The sequence below is a fragment of the Acinonyx jubatus genome, chromosome B4 (genome assembly GCF_027475565.1).
Source record: "Acinonyx jubatus isolate Ajub_Pintada_27869175 chromosome B4, VMU_Ajub_asm_v1.0, whole genome shotgun sequence".
Taxonomy (NCBI): domain Eukaryota; kingdom Metazoa; phylum Chordata; class Mammalia; order Carnivora; family Felidae; genus Acinonyx; species Acinonyx jubatus.
Window position 1 is genome coordinate 35,829,699 of NC_069387.1, and position 20,965 is coordinate 35,850,663.

The 20,965-nt window shown below is 35.5% G+C and overlaps 1 protein-coding gene across 13 annotated transcripts in view; it reads right to left on the minus strand.

The window, feature by feature from the left end:
- The window catches only part of ERC1 (ELKS/RAB6-interacting/CAST family member 1), a 505,760-nt gene that overhangs the window by 204,207 nt on the left and 280,588 nt on the right, over positions 1-20,965 (minus strand). For all 13 annotated transcript variants that reach the window (XM_053225651.1, XM_053225649.1, XM_053225652.1 and 10 more), the window contains one exon: positions 20,017-20,177. In XM_053225651.1, coding sequence (XP_053081626.1) covers positions 20,017-20,177 — 161 coding nt within the window. The remainder of the gene's footprint in view (positions 1-20,016; positions 20,178-20,965) is intronic.

Here is a 20,965-nt window from a genome sequence, read left to right on the forward strand (position 1 = left end):
TTAAAACCAAACCAGGTCCCAGAGTCTTAGTAAATGCACTGTTTTGTTAAACGCATGTTTCAGTTAAGTAAGTGTGTGTGTGTGTGTGTGTGTGTGTGTGTGTGTGTGTGTGAGAGAGAGAGTGAAAGAGAGAGACATGAAAAGAGGGGAGGAGCAAGAAAGAAGACAGAACGGGACAGGGAGATGTAAAATGTTTTTGTACTGGGGTCAAAGTCAAAGGAATTTGAAAGCCATTGTTCTTAATTAATATGTCATGCTGTCTCCCCATAGGTAGATGAAGAGTCTGTTAATTGCAAGTATACAATTTACTCACTTCCCCTACAGTTTGGCAGGGCATAGTTACTCTTGAACTAATAAGACGCCATCAATACTTATTATTAGCTAATCTTACTCTTTATGATACTACCACAGTTCCCAAAGCACCAGGTGAACTCACAGGTGCACTGCAAAATATTTTAAATATCTGGGGGAAACATAGTGATATCTGTCAGACAATGTGAAAATTACTAGCTCAACGTAGTTTATAGTTTCAACACTAGATGATGATATACCTTCTCATGACAATCTATCTTTGTGAAACTGAGTTTTTGATGGTTATTGTGATTAAAAGCAACTAAGATGTGAAAAACTGCAGCACCCAACAAGCACACACCCCATTAGTAAGTTAAAGTGGTGATTTAAGAATGAAATTAAAATGTTATTTTTTCATTCAAAGTATCTCTATTATTTTTTAAGTAATCAATAAGTTAAGTAATTAGAATACAAATATTTAAATTGTGTGAACTTAATCACTATTAGGAACTGTTGGGTATTTATTTTGGCCAAGAAGTCATGAAAAACTTACTGATTATACTGAAACCAAGAGAGTTTGGGAACCTCTGCCCTACTATAAGTAAATGGACTTCCTTTAAGGATGTTATAAGATCATGTCTAGCATGTAAGTTTGAAGAAATATCAAGTACTCCATTTTGTGCATGTGGAACAACATAAATGGTCTTTGTTTTTCATTAAAAATTCCTCATTTTAATATAATTGAAAGTGAGCTCATTTTAAATCTCAGGTCTTTATCAGCTTCTAATCTGCTGCAAAACTGTGATCCAAGGGGAAACTGCCTATGAAGTGATCACTACCATTCATGGAAAAAAGCTTAGAAACAGAGCTAAAACAGAAAAAGAATCTCAACTGCAAAACTATCATAATTCAGCAGCCACTCACCTCCCATGTTCCCTCTATCCCTGTCAGAGGCTAGAACATTGCCCTACCTTATGAGCTATACCGCTATTTTTTAAATAATGAAATAAGGTCTTGCATATGCACAATGAGCCTTCCCACAAATGTGACCTTTGGGATTTATCTCCTGATATTTTTAACCATGTTGTCAGTATTCAGATGGGATTTACAATGAATCAAAGCTACTACTGTTCACACTACATTACATCTACAATAGAATGCAATAAGATACCATAATATTTTCATTTGGTAATTTTTATTAGCCTACAGTTCAGTTCTAGTCAATGAAATACACAGTGCTTTCTAAGTTGAAAGCCTCTATTTATAGCACTTCTTTAAGAAGCTGAGATGAAAAAGGAATAACACAGATGACAGGATTCCTCTGACCTAAAAAGCAAGTAAATTACTAACGGCTCGATTTTAAGTAAAAATCTTGGGTGGAATAAAGGAATCATCAACTTACCTAAATGGTGACTGGTGACTATAGGGGTACTCTGGTGTTAGTTTAAAATAAAGACCAAACACAGCTCTGGAACTATCTTATGATTTAAAACTGAAAACAAAGATGTAATTATTAGAAAGATGCAACAGGTAAGCACTAAAGCTAAAAAGTGGTAGGATGAGAAGAAACTCCTTCAACTGCTGGTGACACCCAGAGTTAACTTCAAAGGGAAGTCACTTTATTCGAAACTCAGTGTGTAAATTCTACTCAATCCCAAGTACTAAAACATGATAAACACAATTCCTGGGCCTATGGACTCACTAAAAGCATTATGTTCAAAACCACAAAGAGGGGGATCGAGGAATGGAGAGATTTGGGGGGTTGAAAAAAAGGAAGAAAATACCTCAACTGAGAATCAAATAATAAGGAACTTATTTTATGAAACACTTACTAAATTTATCTATTCCTTCTGTATTTATTGGCTCAAAATTAAGTGACCCGATTACCTGCACAAAAACAGAATTTATTTTTTATCCAAAGGAAGTGACAACAATTGCCATTTGCTAAAATAGCTCTCAACTTAGTGATAAAAGAGATGGGTTATAAATGGTCTCTAGGGCTTTTCTTGCTCTGGAGTCCATCAGTACTTTCCAGGATGGTGACTGGGAAGAAGAGGGTATTTACCCACACTATCCCTATATGAAACCTCCCCTAACACAACCATGTCAAAATATTTCTATTGTTTGCATATGATAAATGCATAAAAGAGTGTGTGTGTGTGTGTGTGTGTGTGTGTGTGTGTGTATGTAGTGCAATTATTTGGATACTTTCTAACCAATGGAGTAACAATAAAATGAGAGGAAAATACTCTTAATTAGCACAGACCCAACTAGAATATGTGTGTTTGTTTTGGTAAAGAAACACTCTGATTAGTCTCTCTTGCACATCTGGAAATTACTGACATCTTTGAACAATATTACTTCACTCCTAGCGAGAAGAGCTGTAGAGTCTATTTAATAGTGTAACAATTTAACCCACCTCCTGGTGTCTTAGAATTTTAATACTGAGGGTTTTAATTACAGTAAGCCTGCCAACAAAATAAAAGTAAAACAAAAAATCAGACCTAGAAATAACAAGAAAAGTCCTTAAGCACATTTTTTACATGGAAAGATAGAAATACACAAGCACAGTGTGACTGTCTTATCTCTTCAGGAAATTAGTAGCCAAAAAGGTTCACTCCTCCAGTTTCTACTTCAGTATTAATGGGTTGAGCAATTACCACATGGAACAAACCCCTTTAATACCACCTGGTCTACTTCCCAGCAGTGAATTCCACTCCCAGGCTTGTCATGGCTCATTTAGATAGTACAGTAAGTTTCCTCTGTAAGTCGGCTCCTAGAGCTTACAGAATTTAAGATATAATGAGATACGAAGGTGTTTATCATGAGGTAGAATGGAACTCTGAGCCAAAGCAACAGGAGTTGGATATCATGAGCAGGCTGGGAACAGAAAGGTTTTTTTTTCCTCTAAAGTGTATTGGAAAAATAAACTATTCCATAAGACGCACAAAGTTTGGGTAAAGATGAAAGTTTTTAAGCAGAAGTAAATCTCTACCTTATAAAAACTTAAAGAGAACAAAATAACATTTCAGAAATACAGATCAAGAGGGGCGAGCACATCTTTCATCATTGCCTCTTGCTACCTTTCCACATAAAATTTTGGTTCGAGAGAGTTGTAATCTACTCCATCCCTTAAGAAAAAACAAAATTTTTGAAACATATAATATGTCTAAAAAGTAGCAATCAAAACTCTTGTTATGGATTTCGAAGACTTCAGGAAGGAAAAGTATGTATACAAAAATAAAGGCCAGCAAAAATTAAGAGAGAAGGAGAAAAAAAACTACCATATTGAAAATAAATTTAGTTTAAATGGAACTTATAATTCTGATTAACATTATGAACTAAGCCAACATAAAAAGGCCCTCCCCTCGTGCTCCAAATTCATGAAATCACTCATAAAACAGAAAATAATTATGTATCAAGCACGAGCTAAACCAGAAATGCCAATAACGAAGACCAAACTCAAAGTCAAAGCACTGATGGAGTTTAAGTGAAATGGCTCATGAGGGGTAAAAAAAAAACCAGGTTAGAGGCCTTAATAGCTAAGGACTAGGGAAGAGATTCCAGGATTCAGGCTCAGGAAGAGATGGAAATGATCTATATGTATAAAGCTAAAGAAAGTCACAAAGGTTTGTTCCATCTGTAAAATGGGGACCAGAAAAACTCTGCCTACCAGGCCAATGGAGCAGCAAAGAGTCTACAGTTATGAGTGGGAAAACAGTCATCCGTGAAAAATCATTAGGTTCACGCGACACAGAATTCCAAGCACAGCGATTCATATAAAAATTGATCCAGAAACAGTGAATGTATTTGGTCCCTGCACAAAGTCAAAGCTGATCTAAAGAAATAAGACTTCTAAGAAAAGTAGTCCCACAGAAGATGAGTTCATTATCAAAAATTACAAACCTATATATATAAGAAAAATTCTCATGAGAAAAACTTAAAAGTTACAACAAACTGTAGAATTCACATTGTAAAAATTGGAAATAACTGAGCTGTGTTAAAGGGCATTTAAAAAGAAATAACAGGAGGCGCCTGGATGGCTCAGTCGGTTAAGCGTCCGACTTCAGCTCAGGTCACGATCTCGCGGTCCCTGAGTTCGAGCCCCGCGTCCAGCTCTGGGCTGATGGCTCGGAGCCTGGAGCCTGCCTCCAATTCTGTGTCTCCCTCTCTTTCTGTCCCTCCCCCATTCATGCTCTGTCTCTCTCTGTCTCAAAAATAAATAAACGTTAAAAAAAAAAATAACAGAAGCTCTCCTAACAGAATGCCATGTATCATCCTCTTTATCCCTTCCAATCAATTTGCTGATGCTCAAGGCATATTGAAATGAGGCAAGTAGGAGGCAATTGTAGAAGACTATATTGGGATGTCTGGGATGTCTAACCAACATCCATACTACTCCTACCTCTTAGCTTCTTCCTTCCAACATTTTTAATGTATTCACTCCTTCCACAGTGTGGATCAAAGATAAAGACCCCATCTCGACCTCAGAGGTAGATTCTAATTGAAACAAGGTAAAAATGGTAATCCTATTTTCCTTTCCCAATCACTTGGCATATGATTCAGGCTGGCCAAATGGATGTCGAAGGGAAGCCTGTATGGAGGAGGCGGGAGAAGACTTCTGAAAAAGTGGTTCTTGTATCTAAGGAACACCTGAAAATGGTTGGCATCATCTTGATAACAGCCTGAGGATACAATCAACATACAATCTGAGGCCAGTATACCCATTCGGTGGATAATTTTAAACATTTCTACTGTAGCTATATTTATGTCTCCTTTGCTTACCTTTTATAGATTATGCTTTCTCACTACAATGCAATAATATTGTGAAATCAACACTAAGTACTTTCCCTAATTTCATGAAATGAAACTACCCTACCCTCTATAACACATGGATTAAGGAGAAAAGCTCAGGAAACCAAAAGACTATTATAATACAAAATGAGAAATTTTTGTATATCAAAATATGGATATAGCTAGTGGGAGTCTTAGAAAAAAAATTATAGCATTCAATAATAACTAAAAATATTCAACTCAAGTAACTTGTGGGACGCCTGGGTGGCTCAGTCGGTTGAGCATTCGACTCTTGATTTGGGCTCAGGTTATAATCCCAGGGTCATGGGATTGAGCCCTGCATCAGGATCCACTCTGAATGTGGAACCTGCTAAGATTCCCTCTTTCTCTCCCTCTGCCCCTCTCCCCTGCTCATGTGCGTGCTCTCTCTCTCAAAAAAAAAAAAGAAAAAAAAAAAAGGAAGAAAGAAAGAAAAAGAAAAAAACGTTTTAAAAAAGAAGAAAAGAGTAACTTGAAAAAAACCAAACATTGTAAATGTAAGAAAAATAGAAGAAATTCATAATAGAAGAGAATCTAGTGGGGTAAAATCAAATAGATATTGAACAACATCCAAATCTGGCTCCTTAAAAAGAAATATAAAGGAGTCAAACTTCTAGTGACATCGAACATGGTGGGGGGGGGGGGGAGTCAAAAAGTATATGAATGAAAACAGGACATAAATACAGTATAGATTTTGAAAGTACCCACTAATCAGAAATAATAGCACTGAACTGTTAGGTAAGTGAGAAATAAACTTTTATTGTGTTAAGTCACAGAAAGTTTGGGGTGAGTTTTTTAAAACAGCTTGTGCTACTCTAACTAATAAAACTAATAAAGGGGTAATAGAGTATACAATAGCAACATCTGCTTTAAAAAAAAAAATAACCCTTTTGCACACCAGCAATAAAAATCAGAGCATTTAACTGAAAAAAAAAATAGCATTAATATGAAAAGAGTAAGGGTTCCAGACAATTCAGACACAGAACACTGAATAGAGATTGGTTCTGCCACTACCAGAACTTAAAAGTAAAACAGTAAATAAAATCATAATGAACTAGCACAGCAATAACAAATAGGTGAATGGAAAATTTTACAGAGTCCAGAAACAGACTCAAGCAGGAACTCACTATGTTATATGGATGGCAGCAGAACCGACTTTCCAAAGGGGAAAAACTAAAAACATTTTCCTCACACCAAACAATTCAGATATATTAAAGACTTACACGTAGAAACAAAACTTTCACACATATAAAACCAATTCTTTTAAAATATATGATCTCCTCCAGAATGTCTTATCAAAGGATGCACCCCACTCATACTGGCCATTTATTTTTATATTCACCCACAGAACCTTATGCCTCATTCTATAAAAAACTCTGTGTTTAAGTCTATAAGCTCTGTAAAGTTAGGAACACACAAACACATATCTCAATGAGTACTTTATCCACCATATTTAGCATAATTTCAGAAAGGTATTAAGACTAGAAACAAGGCATAAATATTGTAAAATGCACTAAAGAAACAAAACAGAGACTGAAGTTTAGGGGAACTAGGGCTGACAAACAAGATTATGCAGGTTTCTCTATAGCCAATGTGATCTGGTGTAAGCCATGAGAAAAAAGTAGAACCATAAAAGGCAGAATTATGAAGAAAGCATTTAAGACTGAAGAATGGTTTTAGCAAAAGTATTTAGGGAAGGAGAATATAAGGTAAATTTGAATAATTAGATGTTTCTGGAGAAGGAAGATAAAAAGTATAAAGGGAAATAAAGCCAGAAATTTATCTAGAGACAAAATTACAGGTTTGATTGGAATATGGACCTTCTAAAGGTTTTTAAAGACAAACCTGTAAGTACAACATAATTAGATATAAAAGTAGGAATCAATAAAATAAAAATAGGAATTGCTTATAAATAAATGTTTCAAGTAGAAGCCGGGATATTAGGAGCACCTGGGTGGCTCAGCCAGTTGAGCACCCGACTTTGGCTCAGGTCATGATCTTGTGGTTCATGAGTTTGAGCCCCACACTGGGCTTGCTATTATTAGCAAGGCAGAGCCCGATTCAGATCCTCTGTCCCCTTCTCTGTGCCCCTCCCCTACTTGCCCTCTCTCAAAAATAAATAAACATTTTTAAAAGCACCTGGATATTAGAAAGGTCATGATAGTACTTTTATCTAGTTCATATTCAACTCAGTAATATGCATTATACTGGTCACTCCCTAAGATGAAAAAAAGAAAATGAAAAGAGTAACATGGAACTTTATTATATTTCATGTTATGGGAGCAGGGAAATGAATATTTCTAACATCAGCCTTTTGACAAAAGAAAAAAAGAACAGTGAATACAGATCTTGATTATTTTTAAAAAATAATATCCATAGAGCATATCTGAATCAATCACACTTTTATAAGAGAATCATCTTATTTGCACTGTCTTGCTCTTTTTATGATTTTAATGCCCAATTCCAAATTTAACCATTAGATAAAGGCAATTTGATAATCCTAAGGATTTCAAATGTTTTATAAATGAGCTAAGAAAATGCATATACAAAGAAAAAGAAATGAGAGCAAAACAAAAAACAAAAGACTCCAAAAACCCAAAAAACAAAAGGCAACCGAAAAAAACAAAAACCAAAAGAACAAAACCCAAAGAAATAACAAAAGAAAAGGAAGGTTGTATGAGGTAGGCGTACCCAAAGACAAAGGAATACCAAAGGACTGCTATATTTGTGGGTACTTTGAGCTTGAAAGCTAACACCAAACATGGCGCCAGAGCCCTAAAGAGGGAGATATATTTTGGTAAATCCATTCTAGATGTGTACATTACCACCTATGAAACTCAAGTTCAATTTCAAGACCAAAAGTGCTTGCTATCTCTAATAGTTAGTAACCAACCACCTAGCTCTAAAAAGCAACAGTATCTCTAACCAGAAAATGCATTGGTCAGAAACACACTGAGAAGAAATAACTTCATTCTGAGTGGAAAATTATACCAGTGTTGATGGGGTATTATAAGAATGTCACTACGTGGAAGAAAAGACAAAGAATGAATCCAGCCACAACTGCTTTCATATGCACAGCAAAGATATCCTTTGTTAAAATAAGAGGTTCATCTGTTTTCCCTCAGAGAATGACTTAGGTCTAAAATTGATGTGTGTATCACAAATATTTTCCATAGCAACAGTTCCTAACCAAACAAGGATCTTTTTTAAAAAAGTAAATTCCACGCCCAATGTGGGCCTCAAACTCACAATGGCGAGATCAAGAGTCTGATGTTCTACTGACTGGGCCAGCCAGGAGCCCCCCAAATAAGCATCTTTTATTTAATTTCCTAGATTATTAAACCAGAGAGAAAAGATGAATCCTGGGCTAAACAATGTTCAATGTGTCCTGAAAATCTAACTTGTAGAATAGACAAATAACGCAAAGGCTATTTTAAAAAGTTATTTGCCTTTATATTCTCTTAGAATACTTTCACTTTGAAGATAAAAATAATTTAGTACAATTCAAAAAATATATACTGTGTGCCAGTTATGTGTTGGGTACGAGGCTTATTTCCAGAGATCCAAAATAAGCAACACTTCTGAATGTCAGGTGTCTGAAGGAAAATAAAGCCTGCAAAAAAATGACTTTAACACAATGGGGTAAATCCTATAGAAACACACATGCAGGGGCGCCTGGGTGGCTCAGGTGGTTAAGCATCCAACTTGGGCTCAGGTAATGATTTCATGGTTTGTGAGTTTGAGCCTTGCATTGGACTCTGTGCTGACAGCTCAGAGCCTGGAGCTTGCTTTGGATTCTGTGTCTCCCTCTCTCTCTGCCTCTCCCCTGCTAGCTCTCTCTCTCTCTCTCTCTCTCTCTCTCTCTCAAAAATAAACATTAAAAACAATTTTTTAAAGAAACACACAGGTAATAGATATTTAACATCATTTGTAAAGTTCTGTACAAAATCCTTTACACATATATACCTTTTATCTTTAACATTTAGTTATTTCCATTTTCTTAATGGTGTCTTTTGAAGAACAGCTTTTAATTTTGATGAAGTCCAATTTATCAATTTTTTTCTTTTATGGTTGGTGTATTTTGTATACTGAGAAATCTTTGCCTACTCCAAAGCTTCCTGTTTTCCTCCAGAAGATTATGGTTTTACCCTTTAAGTCTAAGATGCATTTTGAATTAATTTTTGCATATAGTATAAGGTTTTTACCTCATATTGACCCTACAGACATCAATTATTGAAAAGATGTCTGTTTCTCCATTGGTGCCTTTGACTATTAATAGGTAAGTCTATTGCTATACTCTTTGTTCTGTTTTATTATTTTATATGCCACTCTTCATGCCAATACTACATTTTTTTATTACTGCCATTTTATAGCAAGAGTTTAAATTAGGTAGTACAAGTCTTCCAACTCAGTTCCTTTCAAAATTGGATTCACCCTGCCATATCCATTGCAATTCCATATAAATTTTAGACTCCAATTGTCAGTTTCTATCCAAAAGCCCCCTGTGATTTTGGCTGTGATCGAGGTGCAAATATAAATTTGGGGAATATGGGTATCTTAAAGTTTCCTTATTCAAATCATAAACTAGATATATCTCTATTATGTGTTTTTAATTTTTCTGAGTATATTCTGTAGTTTTTAGAGATCTTATATGATTTTTGTTAAATTTATTCTGAAATACTTTATGTATTCTGATGCCATTATAAATTAACATTTTCTAACATCTCAGTTTCCATTTATTTGCTGCCAGTATATGGAAATACAACTGATTTTTATGTATTGCGCTTAGATAATCACATTATCTGTGTATAAAGAATACTGTACTACCTTTTGAATTTTATTCTTTCTTTTCTTGACAAAATTACGTAACTAGGATCTCCAATGTAATTATGAACAGTGGGATAAAAGTGGACATCTTTTTTTTCCATTTATCTATTTAATATACTGTCAAGTTAGCTAATATACAGCATATACAGTGTGCTCTTGGCTTTGGGGGTAGATTCCCATGATTCATCGCTTATAAAAATGGACATCATTATATCCTTTGCAATCTTACAGGGAAAGTGTTCAACTTTCATCATTAGGTGCGACGCTAGCTGTGAATTTTTCATTTGTTTTCTTTATTGAACCGAAGAAACTATTTTCTACTCCAAGTAAGTTAAGAGTTTTTATCATGAATGGATGTTGCCTTTTGTCAAAACAGGTTTCTCAATGTACTGATAATTGTATCATTTTTATTCTCTTAATGTAGTAAATTTAATAAATTCATTTTTGATACCTGAACAAACCTTATATTCCATAAATAAGCCTAATTTGGCTGTTAATATGTTAGCTTTCTTCTTATGTTAGATTCAATTTTCCAAGACTGTTGGGGACTTTAATGTCAATGTTCATGAGGTAGACTGACTTGTAATATTCTCCTTTTATCATGTCCTTGCCAGATTTAGATGTGGGGCAAATTCTGGTCTCAAAGATGAATTAAGTATTTCCTTCTCTATTTTCTGAAAGAGTTTCTATAAGACTGTTATTATTTCTGGGGTGCCTAGGTGGCTCAGTCGGTTAAGCGTCCGACTTCGGCTCAGGTCATGATCTCAAAGCTTGTGGGTTTGAGTCCTGTGTTGGGCTCTGTGCTGATAGCTCAGAGCCTGGAGACTGCTTCAGATTCTGTGTCTCCCTCTCTCTCTGCCTCTCCCCCACTTGCACTCTGTCTCTCTTAAAAATAAATAAAGATTAAAAAAAATTTAAAAAAAGATTATTAATATTTCCTACTTAGACGTTTAGTATAATTCACCAGTGAAGACATCTGGGCCTGGAGTTTTATTTGTGGAAATGTTTTTGATTATAAATTCAGTATCTTTAATAGATACAGGCTGGTTGATTTTATATTCCTAATTTTGAGCCAGTTCTGATGAACTATTTTTCAAGGAATTTGTCTATTATACCTAAGTTATCACATTTATTGGTATAAACATATTCCAAATGTTCATTTAAAAAATACTTTTTTTTAATGTTTGTTTATTTTTGAGATAGAGAGAGAGTATGAGTAGGGGAGGAACAGAGAGAGATGGAGACACAGAATCCGAAGCAGGGTCCAGGCTCTGAGCTGTCAGCACAGAACCTGACACGGGACTCAAACTCACAAACCATGATATCATGACCTGAGCAGAAGTCAGACGCTTAACTGGCTGAGCCACCCAGGTGCCCCTAAATATTCTTATTGTCTTCTCAAATGTCCTTAGAATCTTGAATGATATCCCTTGTTCCCTCTTTCATTCCAAATATTGTTAATTCTTGTGTCTTCCTTCTTCCTTGGATGAGTCTTGCTAGGGGCCTATCAATTTATTAATTCTCTGACAAACCATGGTTGATTTTGTGAATTTTCTGTGCTGTTTTCTATTTCCTTGATTTTTGCTCTTATCTTTATTATTTCCTCCTTTATGTTTACTTTTGTTTACACTTTGGTCTTTCTTTTTCTAATACTGTAGTGTAGAAACTCAGATAACTAACTGAATTTGTACTTCTTTTCTGATACAGGCATTCAAAAGTGGAAGTTTCCCACTTAAGTACTAGTACAACTATATAACACAAAATTTAACATTTATATTTTCATTAAGTTCAAAATGATTTCTCATAATCCTTATGATTTCTCTGAGCCGTGGTATTTATAACTGTATTATTTAATTTCCAAACATTTGAGAGCCTTCCCAGATATCTTATTAATTTCTAACTTAATTCCATTGTGGTCAGAGAACAATTCTGACATATTTAGTCTTCTGAAATTTATTAAATTTATTTTTATGGTCCAGCATATGGTCTACCTTGGTGAACATTCCATACATATTCAGAAAACATATATGTCCTTCAGTTGTTGGGTGTACTATTCTATAAATATTAAATAAATCAAGTTGAGAATCTCAAATAATCTGTATTTTTACTGCCTACTTTTTTTTTTTTTAAACATTTATTTATTATTGAGAGACAGAGAGACACAGAGCATGACAGGGGAGGGGTAGAGAGAGGTAGAATCTGAAGCAGCCTCCAGGCTCCCAGGAATCAGCACAGAGCCTGATGCGGGGCTCAAACTCACAAACTGTGAAATCGTGGCCTGAGCCAAAGTTGGTCACCCAACCAACTGAGCCACCCAGGTGCCCCTACTGCTTATTTTTTATTCGCTTACTCTATCAATTTCTGAGAAAGAGGGGTTATAATCTCCAGTGATGACTAAGGGCTATGGATTTGTCTGTTTTTCACATTAGTTCTTTCAGTTTGCCCTTCATGAATTGTGAAGCTCTGTTATTAGGTATATACATTATGTAAAGAACCGCTGCGTCTTTCTAATGAATTGTCTCCTTTATCATTATGATAAATCCTCCTCTAATTCAGGAAGACTCTTTGGAAGTCTCCTTCATCTGATATTAATATAGCCATACCAGGTTTCTTTTGGATTACTGTTTACAAGGACCATCTTTTTCCATTCTTTAATTTCAAGATCTGCGTTTATAACAGTATATGTCTTACAGACAACATTGCTTCTTTTTTTAAATTCATTCTGATAATCTCAATCCTTAATGTTTTAGCCCATTTCACTTTGACATAAGTATTGATACACTGAATTTCTATCATACATTTATCCCTTCTATTCTTTGTTGCTCTGTTGTTCCTTTCTTGCCCTTTTTTTTTCTGAGTAAATGAAATAATTTTAGTATTATGTTCTATTTCCTCTACTGAATTTTCAGGGAAGGTTGTTGTTGTTTTTTTTATTTCTGTTTTTGTGGTTAACTTTTTGAAGTTGCTTTACAGCTAACAATATGCATCCTTAACTTACCACAGTCCATTAAGATCAGAAATTATATATCTTCACAACTGATACTTCCTACTTTCTATTTCACAAAGGTAACAACCTTAAAATATAAAGTTTCTCCCCAACCTCTTGTGCTATTATGGTCATATTCCCTTTTATATACATTATAAACTCCACCAAATAATGCTGTTACTTTTGCTTTAAATAGTCAGTTGTCTTTTAAAGAATGATAAAAAAAAAAAAAGTTTCTATAAATCTCAACTAATTTACCAGGTTTGGTGTTCTTTATTCTTTCCTACCGATTCATGTTCCCATCTGGTTTCATTTCCTCTCAGCTAGAACATCCATTCATAACTTCTTATAGAAGAGTGTGTCTTCTAGAAATGAAGACTTTTCATGTTTGTTTATATGAAAATGTCTATATTTAATCCTAGTTTTTTAAGAGTCTTTTTATTTGGCCATAGAATTCTAGGCTAATAATTTTTTCTCACTACTTTAAAAGAAGCTCCATTTCTTTTGATCTCCAATTTTTTTTTGAGAGAGAGAGAAGGAGGGCCGGAGAGAGGGGGACATTCTTACATACAAACCATATATATTCATGGGGCAGAGAAAGCACTGTAAAAGCTGAAAAAGAGAGGTACTTTGGGAGCCTTTATCTGTAAAGCTCAATGCTTTACTTGCTACTTAGAGATTATTCCAGTCATTTGAGGCTCTTCACATGAAAAAGATGATTAAGAAGCATGATTTTTTTTTTAAGAATATGGTTTCTTCTGTTTAGAAGTTACATCTGGGGGCATCTGGGTGTCTCAGTCGGTTGAGCGTCTGACTTCGGCTCAGGTTATGATCTCACTGTTCACGGGTCTGAGGTCTGCGCTGACAGCTCGGAGTCTGGAGCCTGCTTCACATTCTGTGTCTCTCTCTCTATGTCTCTCTCTCTGTCCCTCCTCCACTTGTGCTCGCACCCTCTCTCAAAAGTAAATAAATAAACATTAAAAAAAAAAAGTTACACCTGACTCTAAATGGCAAAAAAGTGGATTAAGGCTTTAAGGGAGGAGAAAGGCATGGGATATTTGGGGTTATTTGTAACTGATTCCAATTCAGGTCACAAGAAAATAAAAAGATTTGAGAAAAACATTTGTAATACACATGCCGTTTTGTGAGAAGCTGAGCATCATGATCAAAGTTTAGGAGCAGAAAGAGGTAAAAAATTCTAATAATTACTACATCCATTAAAGCCATTTCTTCCACTGTTCTATAACAACTTAGAGCCCCAAGTAAACTATCAGTCTGATGAGGAAAGACGCCAGTAACAGTTAAGATCATTCCATAAGGTGGGTATATAAGTGAGCTGGAGATCAGGGCTGAAAAAAAGGGGGCAAAATTAAGGAGTTAATCAAGACTAGAGAGGAAAACCCAAAGTCCCAAGGGATAGTTGATTATAGACACACATCCTGCTTTATCATTTCAACAAGGATGGGTCCCACCAGTGTTGTTGATGGTTATGCTATACAACATACTTTGTTTCCTTTTTCAATTCAAGTATAGGAAATTTTTATATTTATGTGATTTCCTAAAGAATATTTAAACTTCTGTATTTTAGGCCGCTGTGAAAAATGCTTCCAACTTCACCATAAGTCTTTTATCATAGGTCTACTGCTTCCAAGATAGGCATCTGATGGAACCATAGATAAATGTGGCTTTGCAAAAAGTACACATATTCTTATGTAACTTAGAATGCACTTCAATTGGTTACTAGGGTATAATTGTTCCTGGGATATAATTTGTGTAACTCCCCAATTTTGTGGTTAATTTGGAAGACTGTCATCAATTTCCAAATGGGATTTTTTTTTAATGTCAGCAACTTTACAATAAATTTAAAAATGAAATACTACAGGGTATCAGAATAAAAATAATTAGTAATACAAAAATAATTTATAACACAAACTAATTTTAATTATTCAAGGTATAACAGATTAACACCTAACCTATACTAGCCCCAAAGTATTAGACAAAAAAGCCTGGACTCTTTTGAGTAACCATTTTCTATAGCTTAAATTCTAAACATATTCTATTTTTCTCACTTAAAAGGCAAAGATTCTTTAAATGTCAGAACTTAGATTATATTATTGGACTCCTTCTAGGTACATGCAAAAATTTATTTTATTTGTGGGAAGTCAGATCTTTCTTTAGCCAAAAGGCATCTCAAGAGTATATAATTTAGCCCCAGAAGTTTGAATTTCTCTGCCAACTTTACTAATGGAATGCTACTTATCAAACAACTCTGGATTCTCAAAGAAACTAAAGAGGTTTTCCACCACTTCCCTAAATAAACCTGTTCTCAGGGTAGTCATATTCATAGTTTAATAAAAATTTTTATTAAAAATGAAAAATTAGTCTTTTTATTCATAGTACTGACATAAGGTGAGACAGCAGCAGGAGTGTGAGTGTGAGGCAGCAGAGGATGAACCATATCTAGATCTTACTACTCAAACTCATGACCTGAATTGATACCTAAAATTTATTATGGTTATAAGCATTGTTATTTTATTATTTTTTCCCTTCTCCAATTCATCCTTCATTTCTTAGGGAAAGAGACTAATATAAAAGCAGAATAAAAAAATAATGGCTAACAAAGCCACAGCATAAGTAAAAGAAGAACCAACATGGGATCTGCCAATAAAAATGCTCCTTTCGAAGCTGGCTAACCAACTCAAATGTTTCTACTGACTCATTGGCATGCTACCAAGTGAACAGTTTCATATGTCTCCCAAAACTCATGGCCACCATTTGTTTGTAACAGATGCTCAAAAATTACAATCATAAATGCTAGGGTTGGAAAAGAACGATTAGGTCATTCCATTTGGTCTGATGTGGTCAGGATTATTGCAAAAAACTAGACTATTCTAGCACTTTGCTAACAAATTTTCTGTATTTTTTTTATATATACAGGCCGGCTGCCTTCTCCTCAGGGGAGACTTTTCTTACTCTAGGTTTGAAGTCACACATATGCATGTTTCAGTCTCTTGTACATCGCATTCCTCTCATATTTCTTCTGCATTTCAAGTTCTCTGGTTATAGTGAACAATTCTTTTCATGTATTCAATGATCAATAATTAAACACTGTAAGCATTTAAAATATGGTGGGTCCTGCCATGATTACAGTGAAGAATCTGGTTGTCACTGTCAATATCCACAGGTAAGGTTATTGCCTTTTTCCTTTTTAATTTCTTATTTTATTGTCATGAAAATTCTATGAAGCAGAAGCAATTATTTTTGCCATTTTTTTAATGTTCATTTTTGAGAGAGAGAGAGAGTACAAGTGGGGGAGGGGCAGAGAGAGAGGGAGACACAGAATCTGAAGCAGGCTCCAGGCTCTGAGCTGTCAGCACAAAGCCCGATGTAGAGCTCGAATGCACAAACAGTGAGATCATGACCTAAGCCGAAGTTGGACACTTAACTGACTGAGCCACCCAGGTGCCCCATTACTTGCCATTTTAAAAATGAGCAGATTGAGGCACCAAGAGGTTAAAGAACTTGCTGAAGTCATAGAGCTAATAAGTTCTGATTCAGGCTCTTTTATTCCAGGAAGTATGTTCTTCCTAGTTGCCACAAGTAATTAGAGGCAGATATCATGTAGAACTAGTTGGACATAGTAAACATCTTACAAATTGACAAAAGAATGAAGTAAATTCTGAGCAAAGTTGTAGAAACTGAGATAAGCTCAAATGAGAACAGATTAGCAGAACTTGCTCAACATATGAAGAAAAGGAGTCCAGAATATAGAAGAAAGGCTATTGTCTTGGTTAGCTACATAGTGAAAACGAATCAAAAGCTCACTGCATTAGAACCCACTGTATGTCAACCATAGTGTTTTGTGTATAATTATACTTAGGTTGTAGTTTTCAACTGAGGTTTTATGAATCATTTATAAGTATGCCATACTTTGGAAATCTACATTTTTAAAATTTATTTATTGAGGGGGGCGGGGAAGAAAAAGAACAAGCAGGGGACGGGCAGAGAGAGAGGGGGACAGAAGATCTGAAGCAGGCCCCATGCTGACAGCGGAGTCCTATGCAGGGCTTAAAACTCACGAACTGTGAGATCATGACCCAAGCGAAGTCAGCCGCTTAACCGACTGAGCCACCCAGGTGCCCCTGGAAATTTACATTAAAAAAAAAAAATAGGGAATTCAATTCACTGTTCTAGGGGAAAGAATAAAATACCTGCTGCTTCACAGACTTGGTAGTGCCATGTGGGTTGGCTTACAGGGCAGTGCAAACAGAGAGGATCTGCTAATAAAACCTCCACTCTCTTAACAATATTTGGATAGAGGATTAGGTCTAATGTGCTGAGAGAACTTATTAAAAGGAAGGTATTAAACAACAATTTTACTAACATATGAAACTAAAAGACAACAAGGGGAAATTTAAGTGCAAATTAAAGCAAGGACTACTTTTAGAACTTTATGTTGGCAAATCCGCATGACATAAAACTTATGAAAAAACTGACTAAGAACATCATGATACCACAGAATATATTCTGAGCAATGGAAGAAGGTGATTTAAAAGATAGGTCATGGGGCACCTGGGTGGCTCAGTCGGTTAAGCGGCCGACTTCGGCTCAGGTCATGATCTCGTGGTCCGTGAGTTCAAGCCCCGCATCGGGCTCTGTGCCGACAGCTCAAAGCCTGGAGCCTGTTTCAGACTCTGTGTCTCCCTCTCTCTGACCCTCCCCCATTCATGCTCTGTCTCTCTCTGTCTCAAAAATAAATAAACGTTAAAAAAAAATTTAAAAAAAAAAAAAGATAGGTCATATAAGGGTGCCTAGGTGGCTCAGGTGGTTGAGGGTCCAACTTTAGCTCAGGTCATGATCTCACGGTTCATGAGTTCAAGCTCTGCATCGGGCTCTGTGCTGACAGCTCAGAGTCTGGAGCCTGCTTCAGACTCTCTCTCTGCCCCTCGCCTGCTCACGGGCGTGCTCTCTGTCTCTAAAAATAAATAAACATTAAAAAAAAAGAGAGGTCATCTATCAGAGCCAGGTTTTAGCACTTTATTTCTAGAACTTTCATTTAATGTGTATTAAATTTCAATACTACTTACAAATTTCTCTACATACTTTAATCTTTTATCCCTGTCTTATTATGTGAGTGCTTGACATCACCAAAAATAGTTTTGCTAATCACAGTATTTTTCAGAAATGTAATCTCTGACCTGCTTTGGAAAGTGAAGTTCAAAACAGAGTGTAGCACTGTGGTACCAAAAAAGAAAAAAAAAATTACAACTTCCTTTTCATAGCTTGAAGTCAAACATTCTTTTACAACTTCTTTCATGTCTTTGCAAGGTCCTAATAATAAAGGAAAATTTCTATACAAATACATCACTATTTTGCTATATACAGATTTGTACTTAGTAGGAAAGATCTGACAGGTGAAGTCAAGTACATGAAGACAACAAAACAAAACTTACACACTGTTACTTTAGTGAGGGCTGTTTCTGCTTTGGAAGATCACATGTGATACTTGGTTTTCCACAACATTATATCCATCATTCGTCCATTTCCTTAATTACTTTGGGCTCTGATTTAATTTGCTTCTCAACTCCTACCATGTTTTCAGTAATGGGTCCCAGATCTCTTAAACTCAAATGATTGTATGCTTTATCACCAAAAGTTACCTCTATTACTCCATCTCCAAAATATCAGGTTTTGAATTTTAACCACCAGTGACAAAAAACTTGTCTTATATTTCCTTCACTAACTGCTCCCTAAGAAGCATATTCACAAACTTTTATTCTCCTGATGATACTCAGAACCCTAACCTCTCTCTCCATTCTCCCAAGCATGTTGATTTATTTCTGGCTTCAAGTATGCATCACTTCCAAGAGCAGGTCACCTGTAATGCTTTTCTAATAGGTTAGAATCTCTTAACATTGCACTGTGGTCTAAAAATCCATAAATGCAGGTGACACCACAAGAATTTCTTCCTTGACTCTTATGTTGCTATCAGAATATCACATGTGCCATGGAAAATTCACACTAAAGTATAATGGTAAGGTCCTCTTCTAGTCTATAATTTGGATATTAGCCTAAAGCAGAAGTTTATCGTAGGTCAAAGAGACCCAGTATTTATGGAGAGAAGAAGAAACTAATAGAAAGTGAGCACAGATTATATGAGAGAAAATTAACAAAGGAAGGCTGCAGAGCTGTGGACCTGGGCTTAAAATCTGTGACAGAGACCAGAAGCTGCCCAGACAGCTGCCAGAAGCTGCTGAAGGAGAGAGAATATCTCTTCCGAAATAGAAGGGAAGACGACAAAAATACAGGTAGCTGTTGAGGTAAAGAAGGTAACTGAGCTATCCCAGGATAAATTTTTCATAAAACCTGGGAGCAGGATGATGACGCAGAGGTGAAGGTTGGGAATAATAAAGGAGAAAGTACTACTGAACTCTCAAAAGAGACATATGTGTTTTAAAGAGAAAGAAACCAGAGCTCCAAAGTTCACAATGAAGGAAAAGAAGCATCTATTGTGTACCAGCAGACATGCACATGCTTCACTACAGATTATCTTAGGAGAGTAGTAGGAAAATGATGTACAGCAAAGTTCTGTTAAAATTGACGACTTTGTAAAAATTGGAGAATGTGGCAAACTATTAGCTCCTAAATATGGAGGATAAGTACATACGGGCTCATTATACTATTCTCTCTACTTTTACATACTTTCAGAAGTGGTTATAATAAAAAATGTTTTAAAAAAGTCCCTAGCTATCAGATGACCTCAGAACCAACAGTCATGTTCCTCAGTAAACTCAAAAATAATGGCTGAATTTTCCATACAATTTTAGAAATTTCAGAGATGCAACTGGATATGGTTACACACACACACACACACGAGGATTTTAAAATTCAATGAAGAGGCAAAAATAATTCTATTTTGATCAGAATTTGTTCCAAATTTGTTCTAGGGAAAAATACAAGTTTACATTAAAATTAAGCTAAATGTGTTAGGAGTAATAAGTAGGGCCAGAGGATGAAAGTAATGAGAAACAGGTTTTCTACTATGCATGTACCTGAAAAGGAAGATTATAAACACTTACTTCATCTCCAGAACTTCCTCTAAGTGTTTTCTTCTCTCCGCCCGAAGATTGGTCAAATGAGTTTCCTTTTCTGCCAGAGACTGTTGGGTAGAGGACAGCTTTGCTTTCATGGACTCCAGTTCCTGCTTTACTTTCTCCATAGCCATCAGTAACTCCTCCACCTATGGTAAGTATGGAAAAAAAAAAACTGAACATTTTGATTAATTAAAGACAGAGGAGCAAAGTAACGGGCAATTCCTGGGTCTACAAATTATACACACACACATCAAAAATTATGTACTCTTTCTGGATCAAACAAATATATCAAGAATATACCAGATAAAGAAATAAATCTCTGGTCTTCCCTCCACTGTAATTCCTTTCAGGTTCACCAAAAAGAACTTCATTTCCTTTTTGATAAACACAATTGCATATAAGGCATCAGTTCAAGAAGTCACACTCTGCCACAGTCAGTCCCTTTTGAAGATTTGGAAGTGGTCCACAAATACTCATGAAAATAACAGTATAACACAGATAAAAATAGAGGAACAAAATCACAGAAAATATTTCTATAAGGATTTTAAGAAATAAACTTGACTATAATAACATTCAGTATAAACATACATAAGTCATTTTTATTCATCCAAAAATTTTTCTGTTTACACCTTTAAAAAAATTTATTTTTGAAGAAATAGCTAGAATTCAATCAGACAGTTTCTTGCTCTAAAGCCAGGTAGGTAGAGTTTTCTCAAGGAAGGCAGGAAGAAAAAAAGAAAAATACATAACCACCTAGAGAGAAGACAGAGGAGACCGAATGCTTTAAAAAGATTTGAAAAAAATCCTGAGGGAAAGAAGACAGAACTCTAAAACACAAGGAACTAAGAGAACACAGTATGTACTTCATCCATTTTTCCACTCAAGCTGGGTGGTGTCCAAATCAAAATTACTTAAATAGACATGTTCATTTTAA